This window comes from Leptonychotes weddellii, chromosome 5, assembly GCF_054177405.1.
Source record: "Leptonychotes weddellii isolate Sample4059 chromosome 5, ASM5417740v2, whole genome shotgun sequence".
Lineage (NCBI taxonomy): Eukaryota > Metazoa > Chordata > Mammalia > Carnivora > Phocidae > Leptonychotes > Leptonychotes weddellii.
In genome coordinates this window covers 34,360,915-34,388,808 of record NC_138373.1, presented here as the reverse complement: position 1 = coordinate 34,388,808, position 27,894 = coordinate 34,360,915, and the positions used below count along the sequence as shown (strand labels likewise).

At 58.8% G+C, this 27,894-nt stretch overlaps 5 protein-coding genes and 3 non-coding genes across 9 annotated transcripts; 3 read left to right on the top strand and 5 right to left on the bottom strand.

Annotated features, from left to right (window-relative positions):
• Positions 1-4,461: 4,461 nt before the first annotated feature.
• Positions 4,462-8,652, bottom strand: MSRB1 (methionine sulfoxide reductase B1). The gene is made up of 4 exons (XM_006752456.3): positions 8,451-8,652; positions 6,729-6,877; positions 6,400-6,514; positions 4,462-5,334 (listed from the first exon to the last, which is right to left on the bottom strand). Exons 1-4 carry the CDS (start codon positions 8,503-8,505, stop codon positions 5,303-5,305), a joined length of 351 nt encoding a protein of 116 aa, XP_006752519.2. The 5' UTR covers positions 8,506-8,652; the 3' UTR covers positions 4,462-5,302.
• A 242-nt stretch (positions 8,653-8,894) lies between these two features.
• On the bottom strand, positions 8,895-16,156 carry RPL3L (ribosomal protein L3 like). The gene is made up of 10 exons (XM_006751773.3): positions 16,048-16,156; positions 15,372-15,564; positions 13,805-13,973; positions 12,461-12,596; positions 10,963-11,149; positions 10,705-10,865; positions 10,398-10,499; positions 9,871-9,966; positions 9,538-9,657; positions 8,895-9,034 (listed from the first exon to the last, which is right to left on the bottom strand). Exons 1-10 carry the CDS (start codon positions 16,048-16,050, stop codon positions 8,978-8,980), a joined length of 1,224 nt encoding a protein of 407 aa, XP_006751836.1. The 5' UTR covers positions 16,051-16,156; the 3' UTR covers positions 8,895-8,977.
• Positions 16,157-18,248: 2,092 nt separating this feature from the next.
• NDUFB10 (NADH:ubiquinone oxidoreductase subunit B10) lies at positions 18,249-20,866 on the top strand. Of its 2 annotated transcripts, none has more exons than XM_081820307.1 (4): positions 18,249-18,500; positions 19,959-20,097; positions 20,344-20,408; positions 20,702-20,866. In XM_081820307.1, exons 1-4 carry the CDS (start codon positions 18,353-18,355, stop codon positions 20,803-20,805), a joined length of 456 nt encoding a protein of 151 aa, XP_081676433.1. In that variant the 5' UTR covers positions 18,249-18,352; the 3' UTR covers positions 20,806-20,866. The 2 variants fall into 2 exon arrangements, with proteins under 2 accessions (XP_081676433.1, XP_081676432.1); XM_081820306.1 differs by having other exon boundaries at positions 18,251-18,500; positions 20,344-20,483.
• A 116-nt stretch (positions 20,867-20,982) lies between these two features.
• RPS2 (ribosomal protein S2) lies at positions 20,983-22,954 on the bottom strand. The gene is made up of 7 exons (XM_006741920.3): positions 22,745-22,954; positions 22,569-22,658; positions 22,155-22,262; positions 21,718-21,891; positions 21,472-21,631; positions 21,187-21,278; positions 20,983-21,097 (listed from the first exon to the last, which is right to left on the bottom strand). Exons 1-7 carry the CDS (start codon positions 22,919-22,921, stop codon positions 21,017-21,019), a joined length of 882 nt encoding a protein of 293 aa, XP_006741983.1. The 5' UTR covers positions 22,922-22,954; the 3' UTR covers positions 20,983-21,016.
• Positions 21,342-21,464, bottom strand: LOC115943846 (small nucleolar RNA SNORA64/SNORA10 family). Its single transcript, XR_004078429.1, has one exon. It is a non-coding gene; the product is annotated as a small nucleolar RNA SNORA64/SNORA10 family (small nucleolar RNA).
• Positions 21,966-22,099, bottom strand: LOC115943845 (small nucleolar RNA SNORA64/SNORA10 family). Its single transcript, XR_004078428.1, has one exon. It is a non-coding gene; the product is annotated as a small nucleolar RNA SNORA64/SNORA10 family (small nucleolar RNA).
• Positions 22,955-23,245: 291 nt separating the features above from the next.
• On the top strand, positions 23,246-27,202 carry RNF151 (ring finger protein 151). Its single transcript, XM_081820305.1, is given in 6 exon segments — positions 23,246-23,401; positions 23,561-23,725; positions 25,414-25,559; positions 25,861-25,957; positions 26,570-27,024; positions 27,026-27,202. Coding segments are annotated over 5 exon segments (810 nt in total). The 5' UTR covers positions 23,246-23,401; positions 23,561-23,659; the 3' UTR covers positions 27,072-27,202.
• On the top strand, positions 23,362-23,488 carry LOC115943847 (small nucleolar RNA ACA64). Its single transcript, XR_004078430.1, has one exon. It is a non-coding gene; the product is annotated as a small nucleolar RNA ACA64 (small nucleolar RNA).
• Positions 27,203-27,894: the final 692 nt, after the last annotated feature.

Here is a 27,894-nt window from a genome sequence, read left to right as displayed (position 1 = left end):
ATGACACTGCTATCATCCGGGGAGTGGAAATCTAGCTGGAGAAATGGGGTCTGTGGGACCAGAGCCAGCAGAGTCTGGGGGAACCACTGAGGGAAGTTTGTGGTCTGACTGTTATTTTGCAAAGATCACAGTGGTTGGGGGAGGCTAGCTCCGGGCAGGCAAAGATGCGTGGGAGGTGGGAGCCCGGAACCTGGTGCCCCAGGTGGGCCCGGGCGTGGAATGGCCTCAGGGAGGGGGAGGCAGGGGGCGTCGGTGCACGTGGGTCCCGCCAGGCTGCCCTGGAGAAGGGGCTGGAAGCGTCCGGCCAGTACCCGCGCCCCCTGCAGCCGTCCCACCCCCCACCTCTGTCCCGCTCCAGCTGACTCGGGCCTCGACTGCTCTCCCTGTGCCCGTCACTTTCGCGAAGCCCACCACATGGAGCCCCTGCACCCTCGGACGCCCGGAGGCCTCAGCCTGTGTCCCGGGTACTGGCATGTTGGGCCGGTGTGGCCGAGGAGCCCGGGGGACGCCGGCACTGACCACGGACCGCCTCGGGGATAGCGGGGCCCTGGGCCCAAGCGCGGACCCGTCCTCGTCGTCGGAAATGCCGCCGCTGCGCCCCTGGCGGCGCCTCGGGGAACTGCAGGGCCTGGCCGACCCGGCCTGGCTCACGCGCAGCGCGGAGCGAGCTCGCCCCCTTCCAGTGGGTGCTGCGCGCGCTGCCTGCGTCCCTACCTGGGGAGGGGTCCTTGAGCACGGGTGCACTCGGAAGGGGGTCATCGCCCTGGGTTCCCTACCAGGACCTCGTATGAGGGTGGGGGCACGGTGGCTGGCTTGGCGATGACCTTCGCTGACCTCTCTGGGCGCCTCCTCCCACTTGCCGGCCCAGCCCACAAACAGGCCTGGAGTCAGGGAGTTCCTGGGACCTAGCCATCGGCAGCACTCCCACCGGGGTCACGGCTGTCCCTGGCACTTGTCACTCAGAAAAATTGAAAGCCGTGAGTGAGCACAAGCCCCACGCACTGTCAGTTCACTCACGCCCTCCGCCGTGGGCCCCTGCAGGGGATCAGTGGAATCCCAGACACTTGTCTTCTCTCTCCCGCCAGTCCCTTACCCTGGGTGCCCCTGCGTGCACGGGCCTGCCGGCTGCTGGTGACTGGAGTTGACAGAGCACCACCAGCCGTCTGCCCCTGAACAGAACCCTTGGCTGCAAGGCGGTGCCCTGGAGGTTCCACTTGGCACGGAAGGGGGCACTGGTGGGGGATGGCGGGAGCTGGGTTCTCAAAGAGTCTTTTGTTTCTCAAGGAGGAAGCAGGGCTGCAGGCCAAAGGGGATGGTGTAACCCAGCAAGAGGAAGGGGGTGGGGGGAGATTTATGATTCCACAGGAGACACCTCGCTCCCACCCGGCCCCCGGCAGACAGACCCTGCGCATAGCCATCTATCATAGCCATCTATATCCAAGCTCCTGATGAAAGGGGACCTCGGGGTTTTGGGACCCACCCTTCTCCTACCACCCCTCCAAGGACCCTGCTTCCAGCCCTCCCCACTGCCAGGGAACCTGGATGTGTGGGTGTGTGCTTGGAGCCCTGTAGTCAGGCATTGCTCTCACGGCGTCCCTCCCAGCCTCACCAGCCCCAGCACCAGCCTGAGGCACCCGCAGGTCCTTCAGCCCACCCTGCTATAGATCTGGCCCCAGAAAGCTGGCCCCAGGGCCATGTCCTGGACACATCAGTCCAGTTTGCAGAAGGCCAACCTGTTCTTGGATCCAGTTCACTCAGGGACATGCTGAGCCAGCATGCTGAGCCAGGAGTGCTGGGAGAGATGAGCAAAGCCCAAAGTCCATCCTAGCCCTGGGCCTGGAGATTCCTGCATACAGCGGGCTCCCTCCCCACCCCTAGGCAGCTTCAACATGCCTACTGCCTTCAGACTATGCTCAAAAGGTGGTCACCACCTTCCCAGAGCCACTGTTCCAGGGGCACAGATAAGAGGAAAGCGACAGGTGCAGGCAGAGAGAGCCTGAGGCCTCAGGCAAGTCCCTCCCCATCTCTGAGCCTCCTGTTCCTCCCCTGCAGAATGAGTGCCTGCCCCACAACAACGGTTAGGGTAGAGACTCGGGGCGATGTTGCCTATGGAAGTGCACTAAGCATTCAGTCTCTGCGCACCTACAGTGGGCTTGCCCTCGGCCAAGGCTGGCTGCTAGACTCAGAGTGTGCTGATCACAGGCTGGCCTGGGTAGTGCCCTGGGGCTGATGACAATCCCAGGTGACTAGGGCAGCCCCAACTTGGGACACAGAGGGGTTCCTGCAGGAAGAAGTCAGGCAGAGGTAGGAACTGGAATCATGGGGTGGAGGGCACACCCTCTACAGTCCCAGGCGGGGGTGGGGGGTGTTTCTAGAGTTGCCATCAGGACTGGCCCCCAGCAGGGCAGAGATGGAGATGTCTTCTAGAGAGGGAGGCTGCCACGCTGTGGGGAGGGGCAAACAGCAAAAAGCCCCTCCTGCATGGGGTTCTTTTGCATGGTCCTCCTTGGTGCTTTCTGTCATGCTGACCCCTCCCAGCTGCTGCACAACTTCCTCTGTGCAGATGACCACTGACCAACTTGGTGTCCGGAATCTAACCCACAGAGCGACATCTGCTCGGAATCCACACGTCTGCCGTCACCCTCTGCCCCACCCCCCACCCAGGAGACAGGCTGGGTTCCACAGAGGAAGGTTAAACGCTCCACCCAAGGTCACACAGTGAGCCAGCAGCCCCTGCACAGGCCAGTGACCCCCTGCCAGAGCGGGGACCCCTGGTGTGTGGCTGGGGATGGGGGGGAAGGGCAGAGTCCCGTCACCAAGGAATGAACAGACCAACAGTGTCACCAGCCTCCCTGCCCCTCCCTCCCCAGCCATTGAAACCTCATCCCTCCTCTACCACCCCCATCCTCACACCTGCAGGCCCCGGTCCTCCCAACATGGGGATGCTCCCAGCTGCTGAGTATGTCCATTTCCATGATGCCTTCAAAACTGGGGAATGACCACAGGATGGGCCCCCCGGGAGACAGGCCTGAGCTGGAAGTCTATTGACCGCCCACCTCCATTAGTCCTCCTCTGACACGGAGTGTGTGTGTCCCCTGGAATTGGAGTCAGTCCAGAGCCCGTGTCTAATAGTCCCCGGAAGGTCTGATTATTTCCTTTTCGCCGATGCATAGCGACCCCAATATAGGTCGTTTTGGGGAAGGCTGGGAGAAAGATTAACCATATATAATTTTTGGCAATGTACCAAGATCTTTCCTCAAGGGGACCCAGCCTCCCTGGGTCTGTAAACCAGCTCATGTCTGGGAACTGACTGAGGGATCATGACTTTGTTTTTATGATTCAAGTTAGATTTCTGTTCACTTGACCTGGAACGCTTCTGTTCGTTCAGATCAGTAAGAATTCAGGAGGCTTCCCATCGATTTCACGTCCAGGTACACCGTGACCAGCTAGCCAATGGCCAAGCTCTGTGCACCTCACACCAACCTGACTGGCGCTCTGACTCCACGGTCCATCTCAGTCACGATACCCTCCTTGCCTTGGGCACGTGACCTCTGCCCCTCGGGATCCAGTGATCCCCATTGCATTTCGTTTTCCCAGCTCGCTGGCAGTCCTGTATGTAATTTCTGGCCTCGAGAAGATGCTGGGGCTTGCTCACAATCATGGTGAAAGGCGTGTCCCCTGGACCAGAGGTTGGGGAGCGGGTTTTAAAGGATAAACCGACTGTGACACTCCCATCTCCCTAAGCCTTTGGACCCTCCCTCCATCAAAGCAAGGCAGTGCAGGCCGCCTCCCGGGCCATGTCTCAGCCAACCGAGTGACCAAATAGTTCGAGACCCCTCTCATCCCCTGAGCTGTACCATTAAACCTCCAATCTCTGCTTGGTGAGCCCCCATCAATAAATTCAGCCTGATCCAAATTTACATTCCCTTTACCATCATCCATTAATATCCATTCTTACACGTTCCTGGATTTGTCCATAGAATTTGGAAAAATCGCGCGGTTCTTCTGCAGTACAGCCTACCCCCCATGGGTGGCATTCTGACCACCCCCCGCAGGGCGGGAGCATGCGTCTGTCGCCTGCTGTCTGTGCCCTCTCAGGGCCTCTCTACGTGCTATATGCTGCCACCCAGGAAGCTCTTCTTGCTTCTTTCACCTGTCACTGCTGAGCTGAGATGATCCTCCCGTTGGCGTCCTCCTCCCTGACCAGTGGGGCCAAAGCACTAGCCCCTTCATTGCCCCTCCACACAGTCTAGCATCATTGCTCTGCCGTAGATATTCACAGCCCGGACCGTCACCTGACGGGAACTGTCCCTAAAACACGCCGGAAGGCCCTGAGGGGCAGTGACGCCCGTCCGTCCTACGGCTGCATCCCCAGCGGCAGGCTGCACCTGCTCAGTGAGTATTTGCAGAACAAGTGAAACAAGGTGTCCCGGCATTGGAGGGGAATGAAGACAGCAGGCCTGGGTTCCATTTGTTTACTGATCTCCTGAGGACTCCAGGGGGGAGTTAAGCTGGGAGGGGCCGTGGCATCACCCACCCCCCCAGGCGTGTGCCAGAAGCCACAGCCACCACTTCGTGGGAAGGTGTGAGCTCTGGGCTGTGAGCTTCCCAGCCCTGACCTTGTACAATCAAGGTAATGAAGCAACCACTGTCGTAAGCCTGAATGAGGCAAGGTGCACCCACCCGGATTGTGAAACAGGGAGGATTTCTCCTCTCAAAACTAAGAGACCAGGGGTCTGTGCCCTTGGCCCGCTCCTCCAGCAGGTCACAGATCTTCACCACTCTGGCTGCCTGGAAGGGTTTAACCAGAGTGCATCATGTAGTGACCGGAGCTGGGGCAGCTGGCGAGGGCTGCCTCCCTTTGCATTCTGTCTCCCCGTATAGCCTGGGGGAGATCGGCACGAGCTTTGGCGAGGGCCAGAGCCCATCTCAGAATCGGGTCCCACAGGGGTGAGTCCAGACAGGCAGGGAGAGGGCAGTGGGCTGAGGAGAAGAGAAGGGGGGGTGTGCCATCATTCAAGAGCAAGCCAGGCTTAGAACCCACTTCCCTGAGACTCCCATATGAGCAGGAGGCTAAGGTGAGCCCACAACTGGCCCTCCAGGCCCATCCTGGCAGCAGGCTATGGGCATCATGGCAAACAGTGTTCTTCCCAAAGACAACCTGCGCAGAGCCAAGACCTCCTGATGCTTCAGCCAGTGCCCCCCCCCACCCTGTCTGAATGTCTGGGGTTCCAATTCCAAGGTGCAATGGCCAGAGTGTCATCTCCCAGATGGCCAGCTGGAATGGGTATGCGCTGCCCACCTACAGCTCCTGAGAGCCAGAAGTTCCTTTGCCTAAAAGAAAGGAGGGAGGGGAGAGAAACACAAGTCACTGCTACATTATGCTTCAGATGCCATCCCCTGAGCTAGCCAGCCAGCTCCAGCCTGCAGGACTCAGGCACCCAGCTTGGGGGGGGTCTGTGTGCCCCATTTTGTTTTACGAAACTTTTCATCAGTCACAGTCCCGCTGGGGGCACATGGGGAGCTGGGATTTGAGCTACAAAGTACGGGGAGGAGTCCAGAGGGGCTGGCTGGGCAGAGAGACGTGGGCTGGCTTGTGAGCACCTGTGTGAGCAGGAGGCCAAAGGGCCAGAGGGGATGCCACGCTCAGATAAAACTCACACGGGAAACAGCTGCCCAAACTGCCAGCACAGGGAGCCCTGCTTTCGCAAAGGTCAAGGCCGGCCACTTTGCTTTTACGTTTCATTCACACCACATGCCCGTTCCCTACAGTACTGAGGCAACGGCTTTTCTCATAAGTGAAAATCCTCTTTGGGTTTCTTCCAGTTAGTGAAAATAGGCGTTAACGTATAAGGTCTTTTACAAAAGTGTAGTGGCACAAGGGAAACTCAGAAAGCGGGAGATACTCTTCACTTTACCCCATTCTGGCTAATGAAAAGTTTCGTAGGAGCGCTCTATTTGCAGAGAGTGGGAGAAACCCGTAGTAAGCATACTGCCCCCGGGGCACCACGTCAATGCACCTGTCCTCAGACAGGCCTGTGAAGGGGGCTCAGCGAGCACAGCCACTGTGCGAAGGAGGAGGCCCGCTCAGAGAGGGCCACACAGCCCCACTCCCAGCCCTCAGCCTCTGCCTGGCCCTGCCTGCCCCTCCAGTCTCCAGGAAGAGCCAGGCCCCCACAGAAAACCCTCCGCCTCATCCACCCTCAGATGCCCCTTTTTGGGGCACACATGATCAATCAGGACACCTGCCCCTTTGGGGAGGCCCTGGGCAGCTCCTGAGCAGTGTGCTTTGGGGCCCCCAGGATTTGTCACTGTAAGTGGATGAGAATAGCATGCCCCTGCCCCTGGTCCTCTAAAATGTCAATAGGCCTGTGTCCAGCTGCCAGAAGGTGAGCTCACCTTTCGGGATGAACTTCAGCGAACTGCTAAATATTCAGAAGCGGGACTGCCCTGGCTTGGGGCCATCATTCAGGAACTCATGGCCCAGCCCGTTCCCACATTTGCCGCAGGACACCTGGCAAGACCACAAAACAACTGTGCAATGGTCCCTCCTGCCACCAGTACATGGTGTCCCCCCGACACCCATTTCCCAAAGTAACTGCTGGTCGGGGAGGTCGACCTCCATCCTAGGGCCTGCACAGGAAAACGGTCCTGTTTCCCTGTTTCCATCAGGACCCCAGGCTCTCTCTGGCCAACACCCCCTCTCCATCCCCTGCTGCTGAACCCACCTTTAAGGCTTCAGTTGAGTTGCGCTCTGGACACTTGGCCACGCTATCAGCATGAATGGTCTCAGTGAAGGCAGGCCACGGGGATGAGTGTGCGTACTTTGAGCGGCTGGAGAAAAGCTCGTAGCCACACTTGGCGCAAACATAGACACCTGGGGCAGAAGGAAAAGCAAAGGCAGATACATTGGCTCCACTCTCTGGGGTGAGCTGCCAAATCCTCACGCCCAGGAGAACAGAGCACTGTCCCCATTTGCAGGGTGGCCTGCACATCCTCCCCACACCCTCACCTGCCACCCCCAGGCCTGGGTATTGGCTCTATGGGGAACATACCACTGAGCTCACATCCAGTGGTTCTTAGCATGTGCCAGAGCCCAGGAGAGCCGCTTTTCACTTATCTCATTGACTCTTATCAATAGTCCTGTGATGTACACCTTGCCACTTTAGCTTCGCTGTTTTAAGTAGGCAGGTGCCCATGCCCAACGTGGGGCTTGAACTCATGACCCGGAGATCAAGAGTCACATCCTCTACTGGCTGAACCATCTGGGTGCCCCTTTTCCAGTTTCGTTTTGTTTTCTTAAGAGGACATTTCCGTTTTAGAGATGAGGCAACTGAGTGATACAGAACACTCCACTCGAGGGTGTGCATTCAGGAAGGAGCCCAATGGTCTGATGAGGACTCAGCACGCCCACCCCTGCAGGCCCCAGCCCCCCTCTCTTCCCAGGTGGCCATTCCTGATGCCCAATGAAGCCTTAAGCTGGACTCCCAGCCGCTGGCCTGCTCTCCACGTGGGAAGAGAATGGTCCCAACAAGAAGGTCTCCAGGACAGACAGAGGGCCCAGGAAGACAGAGGGCCAGGGAAGAGAACAGGTTTTAATCTATCCCCAAAAGATCACTTCGAGGGGGGTAGAAAGGTTGTAAAACTGACGTCAGTCACAGCTGACGTCCACAGATGCCCAGTGTCACAGCCCAGCCCCCTAGGGGGCTGACACCCAACAGATCCCACCCAGGGAGAGCACTGCCCTAATCTTGCCTGTGGGCATGCTTTTACCAAATTAGTCCATTACCAGGAGGCACAGCCCAGAAGGGTACATACAGGAGCCTCTTAAAGCCTGGGGCTAGGGCTGAGGGTTGGCCATGCCCCAAACCACCCCCACCTCCACTCAGGCTGTCTGGTGAAACTTCACTGGCACTGAGTGGCCTGGCAGCTGTCCCGGTTGCCCAACCCCAGGGCCCTGGGCAGATTGGGGAAGCACCCAGGCGGGCACATTGGGTCCGAAGGGAACGTTCTGTGCTTGCCGGCTAACCCCGCGGGTCCCAGGAACAGGGAAGGGGAAAAGGCTGGGGTATCATCAGGGGATGCCGTTGGACAAGATCCTTCATCGCGTCTCTCTGAAGTCCAGATCCTAATCCGGAACCACCCCCCCCCCGCCACCGTCATCACCCCTTCCAAGTACCCTGACCCCACAGATTCCTCCCGGAAACCGCCTCGCTCACGCACTCCTCGAGGTCAGCGACCCCTCTCTCTAGTGTCCCCTCTCCCCTCAGGTACCCCTCCTTTCCAGGGCCCCAGGCCCCTCCCTCCTCCGGGACCCCTTTTACACACACTCGCCCCCGTGGGGTCCGCCCTTCCGGGGTTCCAGGGCTCCACCGCCGCCCGAGGGCAGCGACGCCCCCTCTAACGCGCGCTCCCGCCCCGCTGTCCTCCGAGGAGGTCACGGATCATACCCGGCTCAAAGTGGTTCTGGAAAACCTCGCCCCCGAAGAAGCTGCAGAATGACATGGCGCCAGCGGGACAGCTAGCGTCCGTCGCCCGGTACGTATCCGAGGCCGCTGGCCCGCGACAGCCCGGCCTGCAACCGGGGTTCCGCCCCTCCTCCCGAGGACCAATCACTGCCCGGAGCCTGCCGGGCAACCCGAGGCCCCGCCCCTCCAGAGGACCAATCACGTCCAGGGACGCCGAGCCACGGCGCAGGGCCCGCCCCTAGACCCCGCCCCCTACATCTCCGCCCCGTCCCCAACACCGCCCCCTGCCGCCCCGCCCGAGCGCCAGGGGGCGCCGCTGAGCTGCTCCGGGTTGGGGCGGGGCCACGCCGCACCGGTCCTTCCCCGAGCCGAGCCCCGGGCCACCCTCCTTTCCGTGCTCCCAACTCTGAGACACCAAGGGCAGAGTCGCCTCTGCACTATTTATTAGACAGCGGGGACAGGCGGGGGTTGCGCCGCGCTTCCTTCAGGCTCCCTCCATCGCAAGCCGCCTACAGGTCTCCAGAGGTCTCTGGCTTTTCCTTCTCAAGATGCTTCTTCTGGGGACCCTGGTTGGGGGGTTGGGGGAGACACAGGAGCGCTAGCTACGGAGGTCTGGCCGGCAATCCTGCCCCTGGCCAGCTGCGGCTCTGCTTTTCTTTTCCTGCACGGATCAGTGCCCGGGGCTGGGCTCCTACAAGCGCCGCGGCGGGGACGGGAGCAGGGGCGAATCAGTGCCCGGGGCTGGGCCCCTACAAGCCCCGCGGCGGGCACGGGAGCAGGGGCGATTCAGTGCCCGGGGCTGGGCCCCTACAAGCGTCGCGGCGGGGACGGGAGCAGGCGCGAATCAGTGCCCGGGGCTGCGCCCCTACAAGCGCCGCGGCGGGGACAGGAGCAGGGGCGAATCAGTGCGCGGGGCTGGACCCCTACAAGCCCCGCGGCAGGGACGGGAGCAGGGGCGAATCAGTGCCCGGGGCTGAGCCCCTACAAGCCCCGAGGACGGGAGCAGGGGCGCCCCCGCCACACTCATCCGATCTAGCTGCCCCAGGGAACAAGGGGTGGGCGGGCTTACCATGAAGACCCTCTTCTCTTGGGCCGTCTGGAAGCGGCCATGGCCAAACTTGGAAGTTGTGTCGATGAACTTGAGTTCGATATTCTCCAGGGCCCGGCGGCTGTGATGCACCAGGAGGGACTGGGGGTCCGTGGAAGAGGAGAGCCAGATGTAAGGTCCTCACCCACCGCCTCCCGCCACCCCCAGTCCACACCGGGAAGGTCTCACTCACCCAGCTCCTGCCAGAACACCTTCCTTTTTGCTCCCCCATCCCCACCCTGCTCCAAGCAAGGCCCCCCAACCCTCCCACGGCCCATGGGGCTCCGGCTCCCCACCCACCACAGAGGCGCTGACCTTCCTTAGCGTGATGACCCGCTTCTTGGTGCCCGGGATGCAACCCTTCAGCATGACAAAGTCGTTGTTGACTTCCCCATAGTGCGGGAAGCCACCCTGCGGGAAGGTGGGTCAGGATGCAGACCTCACAAGGGGCAGCTGCAAGCCTGGCCCCAGGGCAACACCCTGGATCACTAATCAGGGCAGCATCTGAGCCACATTCTGAGTCCTTCCTTACCTCATTTCACAATCTACATTTTAGTGAGGGAGAAACTGAGACTCAGGGATGTGGAGTCCCTTGTTCTCGGCCCTGTAGCTGCACCATACTGCAGCTGGGATTTGAACCCAGGTGGCCTGAGCACAAGGCCACAGTTGCAGCTTCTGTGCCCCACACCCCGTGACAGCAGCTGGAGTGTAAGCCATCTGCAGAGGAGGTTCAGGATGCGGGAACAGCACGGTTTGCCAGTGGCCACTCTCTGGGGCCTGAGCTCTTGGGGCAGGGCAGTACCCCACATGCCTGCTCACACATGCACACCACGCCCACTCACCAGTGGTGTAATGGACTTGTCAGTCACGTCGTAGCTCGTGGACGCATTGTTCTTGACCACCTTCCCATCCTCCTTGTGCAGCCCCCGGCCAATGCGGTAGATCTGCCAGGACAACAGGGCACATGGTGGGCTGCAGGTGGCCTCCAGGGCCAGTGGTATGTCTGTACCCACCAGCACGTGTGCTTGGACCCAGGCACTGGCAGGGGTGTTTCAGAGCCTTTGGGGGGCCAGCAGTGTCTGGGTCACGCACCCCACCCACTGGGGTCTGGTCATGAGTGTCCCTCTACCACCGGGACCATGGACGCACCTTCTTGTTGAGCTCTGTGCGGTGGTGGTAGCCCTTCTGCCCGGCCCGAGCAATGGAGCAGCCCACGCGGGCAGGGTGCCAGGCACCAATGCAGGCCACCTTGCGTAGCCCCTTGTGGGTCTTCCGTGGCAGCTTTTTGGTATGCCAGCGGCTCGTGACCCCTGCAGGGGGTGGAGGGGGGCTAGTGGCTGAGAGGCCAGTCTGGCCCCACCCCCTCCAGGGAGCCTTCCCAAAGCCACCACCCCCACCCAGCCCTACCTTTGACACCCCGGCCCTTGGTGACGGCAATGACATCAATGACCTCGCTCTGGCTGAACACGCTGTGCACCGGCACCTGCTTCTCTAGCCGGGCCTGGGCCCAGGCCACCTTCTCAGCCACTGTGCCGCCGTTCAGCTGGATCTCCATTATGTGGGCCTTCTTCTGCCGGAAAGGCAGCAGCTTCATCTGCAGGACATGGCACAGCCAGTTGGCTCCCAGAGGCTCCCAGCCCCCATTTGCAGACATGGCATGACTGGCTGGTGACCCCCGGCAGGCTTTCATGCGTGCATTTGTTCAACAGATGTTCCAGTGCTTGGGTCTGTCTACTCACTATGTTCTGTGCTAGGCACTGGGGGGATAGAGCATGGAATGAGGCAGGCAGGGTCCTGGCCCTTGGGGAGACACTATCTAATTGGGAGACAGAAATCAAGTAAATTCTTGGACAGGGCAGAGTATTCTAATGGAATATTGGGGGCAGAGGGGACAGTTATTGCACATAGGGCAGTCAGGGAGGACCCCTCTGATGTGACATCAATAACAAGAAGGAGCCACTAAGTGAAGATCTGAAACTTCGGGGAGCAGAGGGAACTGCATGTGCAAAGGCCCTGTGGCAGGGAGTTGGTGGGATGGAAAGGAGATCAGTGTCGCTAGACCATGATGAGCGAGGAGGAACGTGGTGCAGGATGAATTCAGAGGTGAGCAGGAGCCTGCCCGTGCAGGTCTTGTGGGGAGAAGCTGGGGCTTTATTGTAAGTGCAGGGTGTGACACTGTGCTTCGTATGTTTAGATATCTTTGGCTGCTGCTGTGTGAGGCACAGGCTGTGGGGACACACAGGTGGAAGCAGGGATTCGGGCCGTGGCATAGTGCTCAACAAGTACTTATGGAGCACCTACTGCATACAAGGCACAGACTGAGCAGGCAGCCATGGCCCCTGCCCCCATGGAGCTCCAGTCTGTCAAGGGAAATGGAAACAACCAATGACAGGCATAACCAGGAACAGCAAGGGAGGAGCGGGGTGCTGCTCCAGGCGTAGGGGCGAGAAAGCCTTCCCTGAAGACAAGATGCCAAGGCGTCTTCCAGAATAAGCCAGAAGGTGTTAGTAACCTTTCAGCCCACATCAAGCCAGACCCCATGTACAAAGGTTGGCTCACATACACACTTGTGCAGGCCCCAAAGGGAGGGGGCTGGCCCTCTACACTGGACGTTTGGCAGGAGATCCAGGCCTTTCAGGGCATGGGAGGGCCCTGGTTGAGCACTAGGCATGGCGGGTGCCCCACAGCCCTCAGAGCACACTGACCCCCAGCATGCCATCCCTGGGACAGCTGCCGGCCAATGAGCGGCCAGTCACCCAACTCTTTGGGCCTGTGCCCCAGGCTCGTGGTATTTTTAGGCTGACATTTGCCAGGGCTCCTGGAAGCCCGGGTGGAGGAGAATGGGGGAGGGTGGGTCCAGGGCATGGACTGGCGGCCTGGGTGTGGACAAGGTGGTGGGGCTGACCTGAGTGTGGACAATGACACGGATGACCTTGCAGTACTTCTTCATGGCGGTGAAGTCTTTCTGCAGCTGCTTCTTGCCATCGGCGTCCCGCCACCTCTTGCAGGCCTTGGTAAAGGCTTTCTTCTTGCTCTTGTGCCTGAGCCACATGCAGGAGACACTTAGAGGGGCCAGCCAGGGCAACTCCCCAGGCCCGTCTGGGCCCCACATGCCCACAGCCCACCACGCAGGGCTCTTAGAACAGTGCCTGTCCCCTCCTCCCTCCTTCCCTTCCTGGGGAGGCCACTGCTGGGCCCTCCCCTGGGGTCCCCGGGCTGCTTCCAGCCACCTGCTGGGAGCACAGACTGTCCCTCCCTCTCCAGGTCTCGGGTTCCTTCTCTGCAGAGTGGACACCCTCCTGCCTCCTGAGGCCTGCAAGTGAGCGTCAGATGTGCAGAAGCTGGAGGAAGGGACAGGCAGCCCCCCCACCCCCGCCACCTGCCCACGTTGCTAGAGCTGCAGACCCCACTTGTAAGGCCAACAGCCAATACTTCATGGTGCCATGCCACTTCGTGCTGAACCCTCACCCAAACTCTGGAAGGTGGATGTATGGTCCCCATTCCACAGATGAAGAAACCAAAGTTCACAAAAGGCAAAGCCCCTGGATGAGGGGCAAATTGGTAACAGAAGAGAGAGCCCAACCAAGGCCTGCTGCATTTGGTGAGTGCTCGCTGTGTGCCCCTGTGATCCTCACAGCAGCCTGCTGACACAGGGACCGCTCCCCCCGATGCTGTCTCCAGCCTATGGTGTCTGTGATGGGGGGGCACAATCTAAGAGGCTCTACGAGGTCAGCCAGCTTGCCTGCGGTCATCCAGCCTGCTCTGGCTCAGGGGCCCAAACCTGTCACCTCCCACAGAGCACCAGAACAGGAGTGCCTCCAACTCCATAAGGATGGGGGTGTGTGTGAGGTTCCTTGGGCAGGTGGGCCTTCCCTTTCAGGACTTAGAGCCAGGGAAGATCTAAGGCCCCCAAATGCCTTTCTTTCTGATGAGAAGAGCTTGTAAGCTGGCTCTTTCCCCTTTTCGCCTAGGAAGCTCTGGGCTAACTCTGTCATTCCATCCAATTAGTCCCTTAATTTAACCCTTAATTAGAACCCTCGCTTCCTCTCTTTCTCTATCCCGATCTCTACTCTGGTGCCCTGGCACTCGTCTCTCACTGAAGCGAAGGCAACCCCCCCTGCACACACATTCCTGCCTGCCGTGCACTGCAGATACTGCGCCCACCCGCCCCACGCCACTGTCCCAGCCCAGGGCTGGGGATGGAGGCACGGCCAGCCCACTCGTGCGCCCCCCCGGGGGCGGCCCCCACCAGTCCTTGTAGAAGCGGCGACGGCACTCGTCACTAAGGTGCTCTGCAAAGATCGTCTTGAAGCTCCGCAGGCCGCGAGGGGTGGCCACATAGCCCACCACGCCCACCACCACCAGAGGCGGTGTCTCCACGATCGTCACAGCCTCCACTTCCTCCCGCTTGGAAATTTCTGGAAGAGACCCCGAGAAGGAGCATGGAGGAGGGCCATGTGGGGAAGAGCCAACTCCAGCCCCTCCTGCCCGAGGGAGGGTGGAGGACCGCGGCCTCAGGGAGGGCCCCCACTGACCTCAGCCCCCAGCCTGCCCACTCGCTGCCCCTTCCCTCTCTGCTCCGCCCTGGGTATGGAGCAGGTGCTGGTCAGGGCCCTTCAAGTGCTCTGCACTCTGGCTCGGAGATCTCAGACAAGGCCTGACCTGCTCCCTGCCTCCGTTTCCCCACCAGGTCATCTGGAAATGGGCTAGGAGAGCCAACAGCCAGCATGGCATCCCCCAAAGGGTAGGATTGGGATTCCTTAAGTGGAGCACACATGAACATTCTTAATTTTAATAGTTATGAATATGTGTGGATGAGCTCTAGAAAAATACCTATTATTTGTCCCAAACCAATGATTTTGTAGATGTTATTTCTGAGACTAATACAAAGTAAAAGTATTTGTTTAAAATAAATATTAGGAGTGGGATATCTGGGTGGCGCAAGCGGTTGAGCGTCCGACTCTTGGTTTCGGCTCAGGTCATGATCTCAGGGTCGTGAGATCCAGCCCCACAAGGGCGACGGCAGGCTCCATGCTCAGGGGGGAGTCTGCTTGAGATTCTCTCCGCCTCTCTCTCCCCCTCCCCACCGCTCGTGCGTGTTCTCTCTCTCTAAAATAAATAAATTTTTAAAAAATAAATAAAAATAAAACACATATGAGGAGAGATGAAGAAGAGATGGGCAGTTGCCCAGAATTTGGAGGGGTGGTGGTTGAAGCTCTAGAAGGGCAACAGGAAGGACCCCTGTGGGGATAGAATGTCCCACGGTAGCACACTTAAACAGGGCAGAACCCCATAGAACTAAATGCGCATGCACATGCACCCCAACCAGGGAAACCTGAACAGGATGGGTAGGTCGTATCCCTGTCGATACCTGGTTGTGACCCTATTGCTATAGTTTTATAAGCTATTTCCATTGGGAAACTGGGCAAAGGGTGCATGGGATCCCTCTGTCTTACTCCTTACAGCCACATGTGAACCTACCCTGATCTCAAAATGAAAAGTATATGGGGGCATCTGTCTTTGAATCGTAGCTCCTGCCCTTACTAATCGGGCAACTGGCCAGTTTCCTAACGGCTTAATTTCCTCATCTGTAAACTGGGGGCCAGGACAGAACACACCTCAAGGTGTGGCCAGTGGTCAGGGCTCCCTGACAGTGTCCTGACTGTGGCTCCCACGGGCAGGGCGTTGCCCTTTCTGGGGCTGCTTCCCCTCCTGGACCCCAGTTCTGGCTCCTAGCCTCCAGAAGTCTTTCCAGATCCCCCCGGCAGGCAGGGAGGCTCCACACCCTCCCCATGCGTCCGCCTGCAGCCACTCACTGAGCCCGGGCCTGTGCACCTCTCGGAGAGTGTGCGTCATGCCCGCCTTGTAGCCCAGGAAAGCCGTGAGGTGCACGGGCCGGCTGGGGTCGTCCCGAGGCCAAGTCTTCACCTTGCCCCGGTGCCGGCTGCTCCTCTTGTGGGGCAGGAAGCCCAGGTGTCCATGCCGAGGGGCAGAGAACTTCCGGTGGGACTGGGGGTAGGAGGGGAGGGAGGTCAGAGCTGGGGTGTCCCTGGTGGGGGCGGTTGGATGGGCCCGGAGCCCAGCCCCAGAGAAGTGAGTTAGAGAGCCCAGACTGGGCCCCGGTGGTCTTCGGTTACCCCCTCCCTCAGTCCACGGGAAAGAAGGGAGGTTGGCTCAGGGGCAGTGTCTTACGGACAGAGCCGGCACCAGGCCCTCCTCACCCACAGGTTTCCTGCTTCAGTGGGCTGCGCCTGCTGGGCCCAGGAGGGACAGGCCCACACTGTGGCTCAGGGCTAAAGGGACAGGGGGCCACTACCATCTGTCCATCTTCCTGCCCATTCTAGGCCGGGCAACCTGAGCTCTGGCCCCCTGTTGTCCCTTCAGTCACCTACTCCCCCATAAGCCCAAGGACCATCCCTGCTGGGAGAGACTCCAGAAGCCCACCTGCCCCTCCCAGGAAGCCAGCTGGCTCCTGCCCCCCAGCCCACTGACCATGGCAGCCGGTCCCTGCAGGTCAGGAAGGGAAGGGGCCTCCCAACAGGCGCAGGAGGTCGAGTGGCAGGGCCAGAACGCACAGCAGCCAGCTCCCAGATTTAGCCCCTGGCAGGGGAGCTTGTTCACGTCCCGTGGCGGGCATGGGCTCCCGAGCCAGGAGCAGGCCTAGCCTGGGGCGGGGCGAAAGGGGGCATCAGATGGGCACCCTGGGGTAGGGATACCTGGAGCCAGGCCTGTCACTCCTGTCCTCAAGGGCCCTGGGACTGGCTCACACCCACTTTGTTTTCTGCCTTGTATTACCCTCCCAGGACAGGAACACCTTGGTCTGCTAAGGAGTCAAGGAACCCCAGCTGGGGAGGGGGCTTCTTCCAGGCTTGCTGTGACGAGGGTCTGACCCAGTGGGCAGGTAGTGAGGTGGAGGGAATTCCTGTCCTGTCTTGAGGGTGGTGAGCCCAGCCTGGACAAACTGCAGGGTGCCGGGGGGGTGGGTAACCGCTGTGATCCAAGAACAAGAAGTCTATATGGTTATAAAGTTCTGAACCCGGAGAATCAGTTGCACAGGCCTAAAATACCTCTGAGGGCCTATGGGCCTTGCCTTGCTGATGCTAAGATTCTATGCAACTCAAATGTCACAATTCTCTGTTGTTGCTGCTGTTACTCGCAAAGCTACTTTTATTATTTGGGGCTGGACCCCACAGGAATAAAATCCCTGGGAAGGGGCAAACCTCAGCCCCCCGAGTGTCCCAAGGGGAGAGAGGCTACCTGAGGGAAGGAAGCACGGGAGGGATGCCCGCAGACTCAGGGCAAAGGGGATGTGGCCGCCAGTGCTGGGGCCTGAGCGCATTGCAGGACACATGGCCTGTGGTGGGACTGACTCCAGGCGCACAGGCCAAGAACCAGAGGGCCCGGCACAGAGCCACAAGCTACTTGGGTTCCTCCCTCTCATCTGCCTCATCTCACTTCTGCTACATGATCTCCAAGTCCCTCTGCTGCCTGGTAGCAGCGGAGAGCTGCCAGCCCGGGGCTTTCTCTTAACCGAGGTCTCTGCTTTCTCTTACTCTGGTGAGCCATAGTGGCGGTGGCCACAGCTCCAGCCTGAATCTGTTGGGTTCCCTTGTTCAGTCCAATGTTGCAGGGCAATGTTAAGATTCTTTTGGTCAGGGGGCACCTGGGTGGCTCAGTCGGTGAAGTGTCTGCCTTCAGCTCAGGTCATGATCCCAGGGTCCTGGGATCGAGTCCTGCATCAGGCTTCCAGCTCAGTGGGGAGCCTGTTTCTCTCTCTCCCCTTCCCCCTGCTCCTGTACTCTCTCTCTCTCTCATACATAAATAATCTTTTAAAAAAAATTCTTTTGGTTGCACAGCGTGTGTTTCTGAGAGTTCATGATTTCACGATTTGACATTTCTATGATCAACAATTCTGTGCATCCATAGAGTTGATGGCTCCACTGCCCTGGTCCCAGCCTCTAGGCATGAAGTGACCAGCACCCTCCCTGGTACTGGTCAGGGGCCGTGCCAGGTATGGAGATCACTGAGGGTAGTCAGCAGGGCCCTGGTCAGTGGAGCTGCCCCAGGGGGCACACCAGTGCCCAGGGCCAGGGCAGAACCATCAGAGCCAGACCAGAGCACTGTGCATCCAGGGGCCCCCAGGGCAAGCCCTGCCTCTTGCTCTGCCCCACACAGGACCCCTAAGCTCAGTGGCATTAGCCTGTCCATGAGAGGCCCTGGAAGACACAGCGGAGCCCAGAAAGGGCTGGCTGTAGGGAATGGGCAATTCGGGAAGGTTTCCCGAAAGAGTAGGGCGTTGGGTAGTGTGTGTTATTTGTTGATGCTGTTATTTGTTTGTTCTAGCGGCCAGAGTTCTCCAGAAGAGCCCAGCTGTGTTCATCTTGCTCCCTGCTGCACTTGCCACGTGCCTGTGCACCAAGAAAGCTGAATGGTTTACTTATTCCTGTGTCTGTCTTGTCTTAGAATGTAAGCAGGAAGGAAAAAAGAAAAGAAAAAGGAATGCCAGCAGGAGCCTCTGCTTCATTCCCCAAAGTACCCCACCCGCCGAGAGCAGCGCCCAGCACAAAGGACGCGGGACCGAAGGGGAGCGTGCGCAATGCTGCCGCGGCCCACCATTGGGCGGGCCGAGGGAACTACAAGTCCCATGGTGCCTCGCGAGCACCGTTCCCCCCCCCCCCCATCCCGCGCAGGCGCAGTCCCGGAGGGCGTACTCTGCGGCGGGCGAACTAGGCCGTGGGACACTGGCAGAGGCCGGGGTTGTGCGTCCGAGAGTGGATACCCCTTGCGCGCGGCCGCCATGCCGGACAGCTGGGACAAGGACGTGTACCCCGAGCCCCCGCGCCGCACGCCGGCGCCCTCGCCGCAGACCTCGCTGCCCAACCCCATAACCTATTTGACGAAGGCCTTCGACCTCCTCGTGGACCGGCCCGTGACCCTAGCGAGAGGTACGGACCCTATCCGGGCCTCGCCGCTCCCCAGGGCCCCTCGCCGCCCTTCGGCGATCCCCGCACCCCTTCGCCCAACCCCGGGCTTCGCCCCCGTGACCATCCCCCGCCGTCCGCACCTGCGGGCCGCGTCGCCTCCTTGGACCCCCCGCCCCCCACCTTCACTGCACTCTAGGAACGCCCCTCACTCCTACACCAAGACCACTCACTGCTTTCCGGCCCCCGCCGCCTGGGGAACCCTTCACACACCCCTGGTCTCTGGCCGCGCCCAAATATTAGCGGATCGCAGTCTAGCCTGGGGCTTGCTAAACCCCATTCTCCCTGCACGCTTTGCATCCCACGTTGTGCACAGAAGGCAGTCAGTAAACGGGTGTTGCCAGCCTTCTGCACACCTGCTGCAAAATGACCGGGGTGGTCAAGTGCTGGCCGAGGTCCCCTCAACCTAGATGTGCTGTGACTTGTACTCCGTGTGTGCTTATGCTTAAGAACTGTCCAGATCCCATCTCTGGTCCAAACCAGGCAGATGTTTAAAACCGCTCTTTGTGGCCCAGTTTGTTATTCAGCTAGCCCAGTGGAGGCAGCAGCAGGAGCACACTCTGCCCTCAGTCACTATTGCCTGGCAGTTCATCCATGCATTTAACTCATTCATTCGTTCAAACAACCCAGCCACCCACCTGCTGCGATGCCCCGGTGGCTCCTTTCTTAGGATAAAGTCAGCAGATCAGAACCCCAAATCTGGAAAAGGCACAGCAGTGAACCCACTGTTTCTTAGAAAGTGTTGTTTTTTTTTTTTTTTTTTTTAAGATTTTATTTATTTGAGAGAGAGAGAACACATGAGAGGGGATAGGGTCAGAGGACGAAGCAGACTCCCCGCCGAGCAGGGAGCCCGATGCGGGACTCGATCCCGGGACTCCAGGATCATGACCTGAGCCGAAGGCAGTCGCTTAACCGACTGAGCCACCCAGGCACCCTAGAAAGTGTTTTATGTGTCTGGAAAGATGAGATTTCACTGGTTCCAACTTATCAATTTCTGGGTGGGGATGCTGAGGCCAGAAGGTCAGTGGCAGCAAAACTGGCTTGGGGCCTCTGCCTACACGGGAAGACCCTGTGTTGTGGGGAGGTTGGCCAGCAGGTAGGACCTATAGAAGGGTGTGGGCTTGCAGAGCATGGGTTCAGAATCCTGAATTCTCTCTGGGCCTACGTACTCTACTGGGAGCTACCCCTGGTATAATACTCATGGTGCCTGGCTCCCAGGAAGCCCTCCGTAAACCATAAACGGTGGACCTCACCATTAGTAACCCAGGACAACCAGCCACACCTGTTGAGAGTCTAATTAGCAGTGTTTGTAAAAGCAGTCTGCCCCTTCCGTGGCTTGTGAGAAAGAAGAGAGCTAAGAGCAATTTCTGTGGCCTGTCCAAACCAACGGGGCCTTTTGAGTCTGGGGTTTTTTCTTTACAGAGTTTATAGAACGGCAGCACGCGAAGAACAGGTATTACTACTATCACCGGGAGTTCCGCCGTGTGCCAGACGTCACCGAGTGCCGGGAAAAGGATATCTTGTGCATGTTCGAAGCAGAAATGCAATGGAGAAGAGACTAGTATGTCCTGCCTGTGTGTCCCCCTTAGGAAACACTGAGCCTCACTCAGTGAGCACCTCTGTTGGGCTCTTATCCCCCAGGGATACCATGGGATGGTGGTCAGCCGCCAAGAAGGCCTCCTGGGGTTCGCCCAGATCTTGAGGGTGGAGGGGCCAGACAACAGGGCCCTAAGGTCTTGCTTTCATCCTGCTATCTTTGGGTACAGGGAAAGGATTCCTCGTAAACCACCTTTTTTTTTTTTTTCAGTAAAGTTGATCAAGAAATCGTCAATATTATCCAGGAAAGGCTGAAGGCCTGTCAGCAGAGGGAAGGTGAGAGCTACAGGCAGAACTGTGCCAAGGAGCTGGAGCAGTTCACCCAGGTGGCCAAGGCCTACCAGGACCGCTGTAAGCAAGCCCCCACCCTGGCCTGATCCTTCAACACTAACTTCACTGCCCCAATTGTGCCAGTTGGTTGGGGGAGAGAGTGGTTAAGAGAATCACTGTATCCCAGATCCCTTTTCCGCTCAGTATCTTAGCTGTTTCCTCCCCACTTTTAAAGAAGACTGTGGTCTGTATCCTGGTAGATTTGGCCCATGACTTCCCTCCCCCTATCTCTTTCCCAGATCACGACCTGGGGGCTCATTATTCTGCCAGGAAGTGCCTGGCAAAACAGAAGCAGCGGATGTTGGCAGAGAGGAAGGCGGCTAAAGAGGCCGCCACTGCCTAAAGCAGCTCCTTGAGCACCTTCACAAGATGACTATTAAAATAAAGAGTAATTAAGAAACCTGTTTTTGGTGTCACCTTTAGTCCCCAACCTGGACCTGTTGACCTCACTGGTCCCATCTCCCTTTAAATCCAGCTACAACTAAGCTCGTAAGAGAAATACACAAAAGGCACTACTAACAAGCTTTAGTTCACTTTATTTTTCTTGTATAAAACTAGGTGGTGGCCACAGCTGGAGCCTGGGTCCTCTGCACAGAAACTCTGGTGTGGGTCTTCACAAGATGGTCAGTGAATTCCTAGAAAAAGAGACAAGGCTTTAGCTGTAGCCACACCTCAGCACCCTGTGCACCTGTGCAGGCTAAGGGGGTGGCTGGGCAGCCAGTACCTGATATGGAGACTTGGTGAACACCGTCTCCTTCCAGAGGTCAGGGGTGAGATAGCTGTAGGTCTTGGAGATGGCATCAAAAGTAGCCTTAGCTGGAAGAGAGAAAACAGAAGGTTGGCAGATACACAGGACACAACACCCCAGATACAAACAGAAGATGTTGCGCTCCTAGGGACAGAGAGGCCACTTGGGGCCAGTCTGCCGTGCCTTAGGAGGGCCTTCCTCTCTCTCTCAAAATACGCCACACACTGAGTATGATTAAGCTGAGCTATGAGGGCCACCTACCAAAGTTCCCCAGGGTGGCAGTGCAGCCTCTGGCCGAGGTGTAACAGTCATCAATACCGGCCATCATCAGTAGCTTCTTGGGCACAGGGGCTGAAACAATGCCAGTGCCTCTGGGGGCGGGGATGAGACGCACCAGCACAGAGCCACAGCGGCCAGTCACCTGCAAAACGTGGAGGAGTCAGGAGATGGCCTAGGGGGAATCGGCACCACCGCAGGCCCCATCACCGCCCCACCCCCCAAGCCTACCTTGCATGGGACAGTGTGGGGCTTGCCGATCTTGTTCCCCCAGTAGCCTCGCCTCACGGGGACGATGGAAAGCTTGGCCAGGATGATGGCCCCACGGATAGCAGTGGCAACCTCCTTGGAGCACTTGACACCCAGGCCGACGTGTCCATTGTAATCTCCGATGGCAACAAACGCCTGTGAGGAACCTGACATGGTTAGGAGTCCGCTGGCCGGCACGGCACCAGCAGCCACCAACAGCCACCAACTGGGCCTGTGGCGCCCCTCGAGGAAGGAGTGGCCACCGTGAGGCCACTCTGAGGTCCCGAGGAGATCCTTTCTCTCTCTCCCCGTTACGAAAGCCACGCGTGTAGTGACAAGCGTGACCATGCAGAGCTGAGAGAGTCTCACCCAGCCCCTTGGCAGGTGCAGCCCAGGAACACACGAGGTGACTAGGATACCTTGAACCTGGTCCGCTGGCCAGCACGGGTCTGCTTTTGCACAGGCATGATCTTCAGAACCTCGTCCTTGAGGGATGCTCCCAGGAAGAAATCAATGATCTCAGATTCCTATGGGATGAGAGATTGCAACGAAACCGTTCACTAGAAAGCTCAGGAACCATCTGTAACCATTCTCCCTAGATAACCTCCACCCTGATCCTAGAACTAGTTTTTCAACTGTCCACATTTTGTCTCCAAGTCGAATACCCTGAGTCAGAGATAGGGCACCTAGGCACTCACACCCTCCTCAGACGTGGAGCCTTGGCTGGGGTGGACAGATCCCATCCCTGGACCCAAGGCCAAATGAGCCTCCCGGGGACTCCACCTGCCAACGCCCTGTCCGGAGGTGGGGCGGGGGGAGGACCCCCTCGTTACCTTGATAGGCAGAGAGAAGAGATAGATCTCCTCTAGGGACTTGATCTTCATGTCCTTGACCAGGCGTCCCAGCTTGGTGACGGGGATCCACTGGAGGGGGAAAAGGCGCCGATAACTACGGTCGCCCGATCGGCGCCGCCCACGGGCCCGTCTCACGCGCAAGGGCCCGAACCTACCTCCTTGTCCTCGGCCTTGCCTCCGCGAGCTCCACGGCCTCGACCCCGGCCCCGACCACGGCCGCGACCGCGGCCCCGGATGCCGCTGCCGAAGCCTCCGCGAAAGCCGCCGCGGCCTCCCATTCCAGGGCCCCCGGGCCCTCCGGGCCCTCCCGCAGCACCGGCGTCATCCGCCATTTGCTGAAAAGAACATCGAGAATGGACCAGTCAGCGAGGCCCTGGCACCTGCGGCCGCCCGGGGCCAGGGCTCCCGCCCAGAAGCGCCAACGCGCCGGACCGAGCCTCGCCAGATGGCCGCGGATCCCTGGCGCCCGGGCCCGCGCACGCACCAACCACCACGGAAACTCACGTGTTCTCTCGGAGAAGAAGACAGAGGCCGCGCGGAGGGAGTATTTATACCACGGCCAAGTGCCGCGAGATCTCGGCTGCCCCGCCCCAGGCGCGAGTTCGCCACGGGCCTATAAGAACCGTGGAAGCGCACTTCCGGGTTTCCCCGCGCTCCGCGTGCGACTGCGCGCGTGCGGCTCTGAGTGTGGGCGCCGCGGCGGCCCAGCTACCCGGTGCTGCTGGTAGGCCCGCGCCCCGCCGCGTCCCTGGATGGTAGCTGGGAGGTCGGCGTTGGTTGAAAATCACCCGCGGCTTTGGCCGTGGCCGCGGGTGAGATTCGGCGCCTACAGCCACCGGGGGCCTCAGCTCACCGCCCACTCGTCCGTGTGGGCAGGTGAAACCCAGGCCCCGACACGCGTCCCGCCGGCCCCGGCCCGCGTGTGTTCTGGCCTCTGGCCTCTGATCCCTGACCCCGTGTTCTGCCCGCAGGACGCCGACGCCCCGACCGTGAGGCCCACGCCGCCAGGACCGCGGGGAGAGGGGAGCTCTGCTCCCAACGCCCAGTGAAGTTGTCCGTGTGAGTCCTGCATGTCTGGGTGTTCCTGGCCCCCCACCCATCCGCCTGGAGGTGCATCTGTGGGCGCGGGGAGCAAGGTGTGCAGTGGAGGGGAGACCCTATGGGACACCTCTTGCCGGCCTGCCGGATTCCGCGTCGGATGCCACAGAGGGGTACAACTTGGGTCCCAGGGGCTGGCAGGTGACTCCTCCGTGGCATCCCGTGAGTGGCAGGGCCAGATTTGAAACCCTGGTGTATTTCACACACCAAATAGCTTCCACAGTAGCAGATAAAGTACCTTTGAGCTGGGTCAGCAACCCACTAGCGAGTGTGACAATGAAGGGAAACATCCCTAAGGTGGAGTTGGAAGGCTAGAAGGGGGAGCTCTGCTGCTCAACATCAATTACAGACCCCAACAGGGAAGGATGTAGGGATTGATTATTCTTGCAACTCAGCCTGTGAGAAACTGTCATCACTCTGAACTCTTGCTTTTCTCCAGGGGACTTCGATCCCTCCCAACTTTCTTTCTCCATGAAATAAAGTTCCTTTCCTTTGTTTGTTGGGGGCTTGCTTGTAGTCTTTTTGCATGTCCTGAATTGCAGTTCTGGTTATTTCCAAATAAACACACTTTTGCCAGTGAAATAATGGACTCTTATTTTTAAAGTTAACCCAAGAATGAGAGTGTAAGATTCCCAGCTCAAGGGCTTGCATGGGCCCCATATTGCTCTCAGGAGGGGGATAGGGTCTGGGATAGGATTTGGTGACCTTGGTATTCGGTGCTACTGAACGTGCAGTTCTGTATTATGTGCCTCATGCGTGGGAACATTGCTGGTTTCCCAGGTGGAGACTGATTTCCCCATGTCTTCTCAGAGGCCTGCCCACATCGTCAGAGCCTACCTGTTCTGGAAAGCTTTCCCACATACTAGGCCCCCCACTATGGTGGTACCACAGGTTGCATGGGAATTTGGTCCTCACTTCCCTCCGATCTGTACTCTGGAGCTAGCGCCATGAGTCTTAGATCCTAGGAGACCTGATGGTGGGTCGATGTCAAAAGTCCCTGGGCTTTGGAGATCTGGCCTGGGCAGCACTATTTTGAGGAGGGAAAAGGGAATGATTCCTACATTCCTGCCAAAGCCTCAGCTTTGGGGAAAGAGTCCTCAGAAGTTTAGTTCCCAGCCTGGTGCTGCTTGGGGATCAGCTATCACCCACTCCCAAGACGGGGGCTTCAGGGACCTGCCCCAGGTCCAGACTACCTATCCCTCAACTCTGAGCAAGGGCCAGATGGTACAGGATCCCAGTGGGCCCTGAGCCAGGGCTGTGATTGGCCTGAGCTGGACAATGCCACTGTGAGGTCGGTCCACTCCTACTGTGAAATGGAGGCTCCTGAGCCCTGGGGGTCAGTGGAGCTGCTGTCCAGACACAGATCATGGTGAGCCTGGGACCCTTTTGCCTCTGGCCCTTAAATGTGTTCCTAAATCGAGACCTGTCCAGAGCTGGAACCCATTCCTCACTCTGAGAAAGGGTGAACAGTGGGTTACAGGCTCCCCAAGACAAGGAAACCAACCTTTGCAAGGGTTCTGGCCACGTCTAACTCCAGACCAAGGCCAGCTTCTCCAGCTGGGGACTGGTAGTCTTGGAAGGCCTTGACCCTCACAGCTGCCCCCTCAAAGTGGGTCCTGACCCAACCCTCCACTTGGGGGGCCCACCTCCCCATCCTGGGGTTTCCCTGGGGTATGTAGCTGGAACCTGGTCCAGCCAGGCACTGATTTTGGCCTGGCCCTTACAGAGTGGCGGATATGATCTCAACCTCTTCGCCAGCCCTCCCGACTGCAACTTCCTGTGCTCCGTGTGCCACGGGGTTCTCAAGAGGCCAGTGAGGTTGCCATGCAGCCATATCTTCTGCAAGAAATGCATCCTCCGGTGGCTAGCCAGGTGCTAGTGGGCACCCAAGAGGCTGGGAGGACAAGGGCAGGGCTGTGTCCATCCCTGTGGCCCAGAACAGAGGAAGGTGGGCCAAGCATTAGGTCACAGTGGGCATAAGAGCTTCCAAATCTAGGACACTAAAGTACGTGTGTCCCCGCACCCTGGGGTACTTACAGCCCATGGCCCCAACCTCAGAGCTGAGTTCCCCAGGAAGTACTCAGGCCTCTTCCAGCTTGAGAGAAGGCGTGTTGCTGTCTCTTGGTCCCTTTCCACTCCCAACACTCCCCACCCCCCTCCTCCTGCCTCCTAGACAGAAGACCTGTCCATGCTGCAGGAAAGAGGTGAAATGGAAAAAGATGGTCCATGTAAATAAACTCCGGAGGACCATCGGCCGCCTGGAAGTCAAGGTAGCTTGAAGCACCCACTCCCAGCGCCCTTCTCGCTCCTGCCAGGGGAGGGACAGAACCAGGAGAGGGGGTAAGGAGAATCCTATCCTCAGAAAGAACTGAGGGTTTCTGCTCCAGCAACACTGACTGCAGCCTCAGGGTCATCAGTCCTGCCTGAGTTTGAGTCCCATCTCTACCACTTACTTGCTGTGTGACTTTGGGCAAGTTACCTAACCTTTTTGAGCCCCTGGGGCCTCAGCTGTAAAATGGGGATTATACAAGATTTTTAGAGGATGAAGTGTCTGCTGTGCTGGCCACCACCCCAGTCCCTTAATTTTATAGATGAGGAAACTGAGGTTTAAAAAAAAACAGACAAACTTGGCTTGTGTACAACTGCAAGATCAACCCAGCCATGTACCTCCCCCCACCCCCCATCCCTCAAGCCTTTGGCCCTGTGCACCTGGTCTCAGAGGTCTAGATTCTTCCCCCTCCATATCATTGATGCCATTAGGGCTTGGCAGACTCCCAGATTAGGAACATCCCGGATGGGGGATTCTGGGTAAAGTAGGCTGCTCCAGTGCTGGCCACGTCTGACCTGGTTTGGCTCACATGGTGCTCTCCCCCAACCCCCAGTGCAAGAACGCGGAAGCTGGCTGCTTGGTGACGTGCCCCCTGGCCCATCGAAGGGGGCACCAGGACTCATGCCCTTTCGAGCTGATGGCCTGCCCCAATGAGGGCTGCACGGCACGGGTGCCACGTGGGTCCCTGGCTGAGCACTGGCAGCACTGCCAACGTGGGGCCCAGCAGCGCTGCCCACTGGGCTGTGGGGCCGCCCTGGGCCCAGTGGAGCGTGCACGCCACAACTGCTACCGTGAGCTGCGCGACGCCTGGACCCAGCGTCAGGAGCGCAGCCGGACCCTGGTGCTGGGCCTGCTGCGGCGCATGCGCAAAGTGCACCGCACCACCAATCTCATCCGCAGGCAGCTGGCCCAGCTCGGAGACTTCCTGGAGGAGGACGACGCGCTGCTCGTGGGCGCCCCGCAAGGGGAGTCCGAGGCCACCCCAGAAGGCAGCATTGGGGCCGAGGTGTGGGGAGCCCAGGGCCACGGTACCTTGTAAACAGAGGGGTAAATAAACGCAGAGCCCAGGCCTGGCCCGCCCTGCCACTTCTGTGCTTGCCGGCCTCACAGCTTTATCCCATTTGCCACCCCCACCCCCGCCCCGCCCCAGGCACTACTGCCTTCACCACGCAGGGACACTGGCCTTTCTCCCTGGGCCGCTCCTGCCTGGAAGGCTCTTCTCCCTGCTCTCCGTTTGCCTGGTTTCTTTTCCCTCAGATACCTCTTCCTCGCAGAGGTTATCCCTGAAACCCTCCCAGTCTCCTTCCTGTTACTTCTACCTGTCTGTTAACCAACTTCCCAGCCAGTCACACAAACAGCTCAAAACCCTGAATTCCTAGGAAAAGCCCACGCCTCACAATGACTCACAGGGAACTGCCATTATCTCTGACCTCCTGCCCCTATCGTCTCAGTACTCCCTGTAGCCACAAGCACTGTCCCCCCAAACAGCCACAGGGATCCCCGCTTTACTCACTCAGGCGACACCTTACCTCCCCCACCACCCCATTTAAAAGCCCGTTACCCTGATCTGTTCTTTCTACAGCACTAATCGCTGAACGCTCCCGATTATTCCTTGCCCGTCCTCCGCCAGCCCTCTCTCCTCTAGCACCTCCTGCTCTTGTGCCTCCCAAATGTCTACAACAGTGCTTTGCACATAGAATGTGATCAATAAATATTTGAGAGTCTCTGAAGTTACCCTATTTATTCATTTACCTGCGATATATATCACACCAGACCATGAGCACCTGACTGCGCTTGTACCCAAATCCCAGAAGGCCGAGGGGCAAGGGTCTCGGGATGACTTTAGTAAACATTTCCTACGACTCCTTTTTTAAAATT

Coding starts and splice junctions, on each gene's coding strand:
- RPL3L (XM_006751773.3), bottom strand. Junction 13,974..15,371: donor GGTGCACAGGCCCGGGCTCA/GTGAGTGGCTGC, acceptor GGTCTCTTCCAG/AAATTTCCAAGCGGGAGGAA. Junction 9,658..9,870: donor GGGTCATCACGCTAAGGAAG/GTCAGCGCCTCT, acceptor ACGGACCCCCAG/TCCCTCCTGGTGCATCACAG.
- NDUFB10 (XM_081820306.1), top strand. CDS start 18,353: ATGCCGGACAGCTGGGACAAGGACGTGTACCCCGAGCCCCCGCGCCGC. Junction 18,501..19,958: donor GCCCGTGACCCTAGCGAGAG/GTACGGACCCTA, acceptor TTTTCTTTACAG/AGTTTATAGAACGGCAGCAC. Junction 20,484..20,701: donor CAAGGCCTACCAGGACCGCT/GTAAGCAAGCCC, acceptor TCTCTTTCCCAG/ATCACGACCTGGGGGCTCAT.
- RPS2 (XM_006741920.3), bottom strand. CDS start 22,921: ATGGCGGATGACGCCGGTGCTGCGGGAGGGCCCGGAGGGCCCGGGGGC. Junction 22,659..22,744: donor GCAAGGCCGAGGACAAGGAG/GTAGGTTCGGGC, acceptor TTCCCCCTCCAG/TGGATCCCCGTCACCAAGCT. Junction 21,279..21,471: donor TGCCACCCTGGGGAACTTTG/GTAGGTGGCCCT, acceptor TCTCTCTTCCAG/CTAAGGCTACTTTTGATGCC.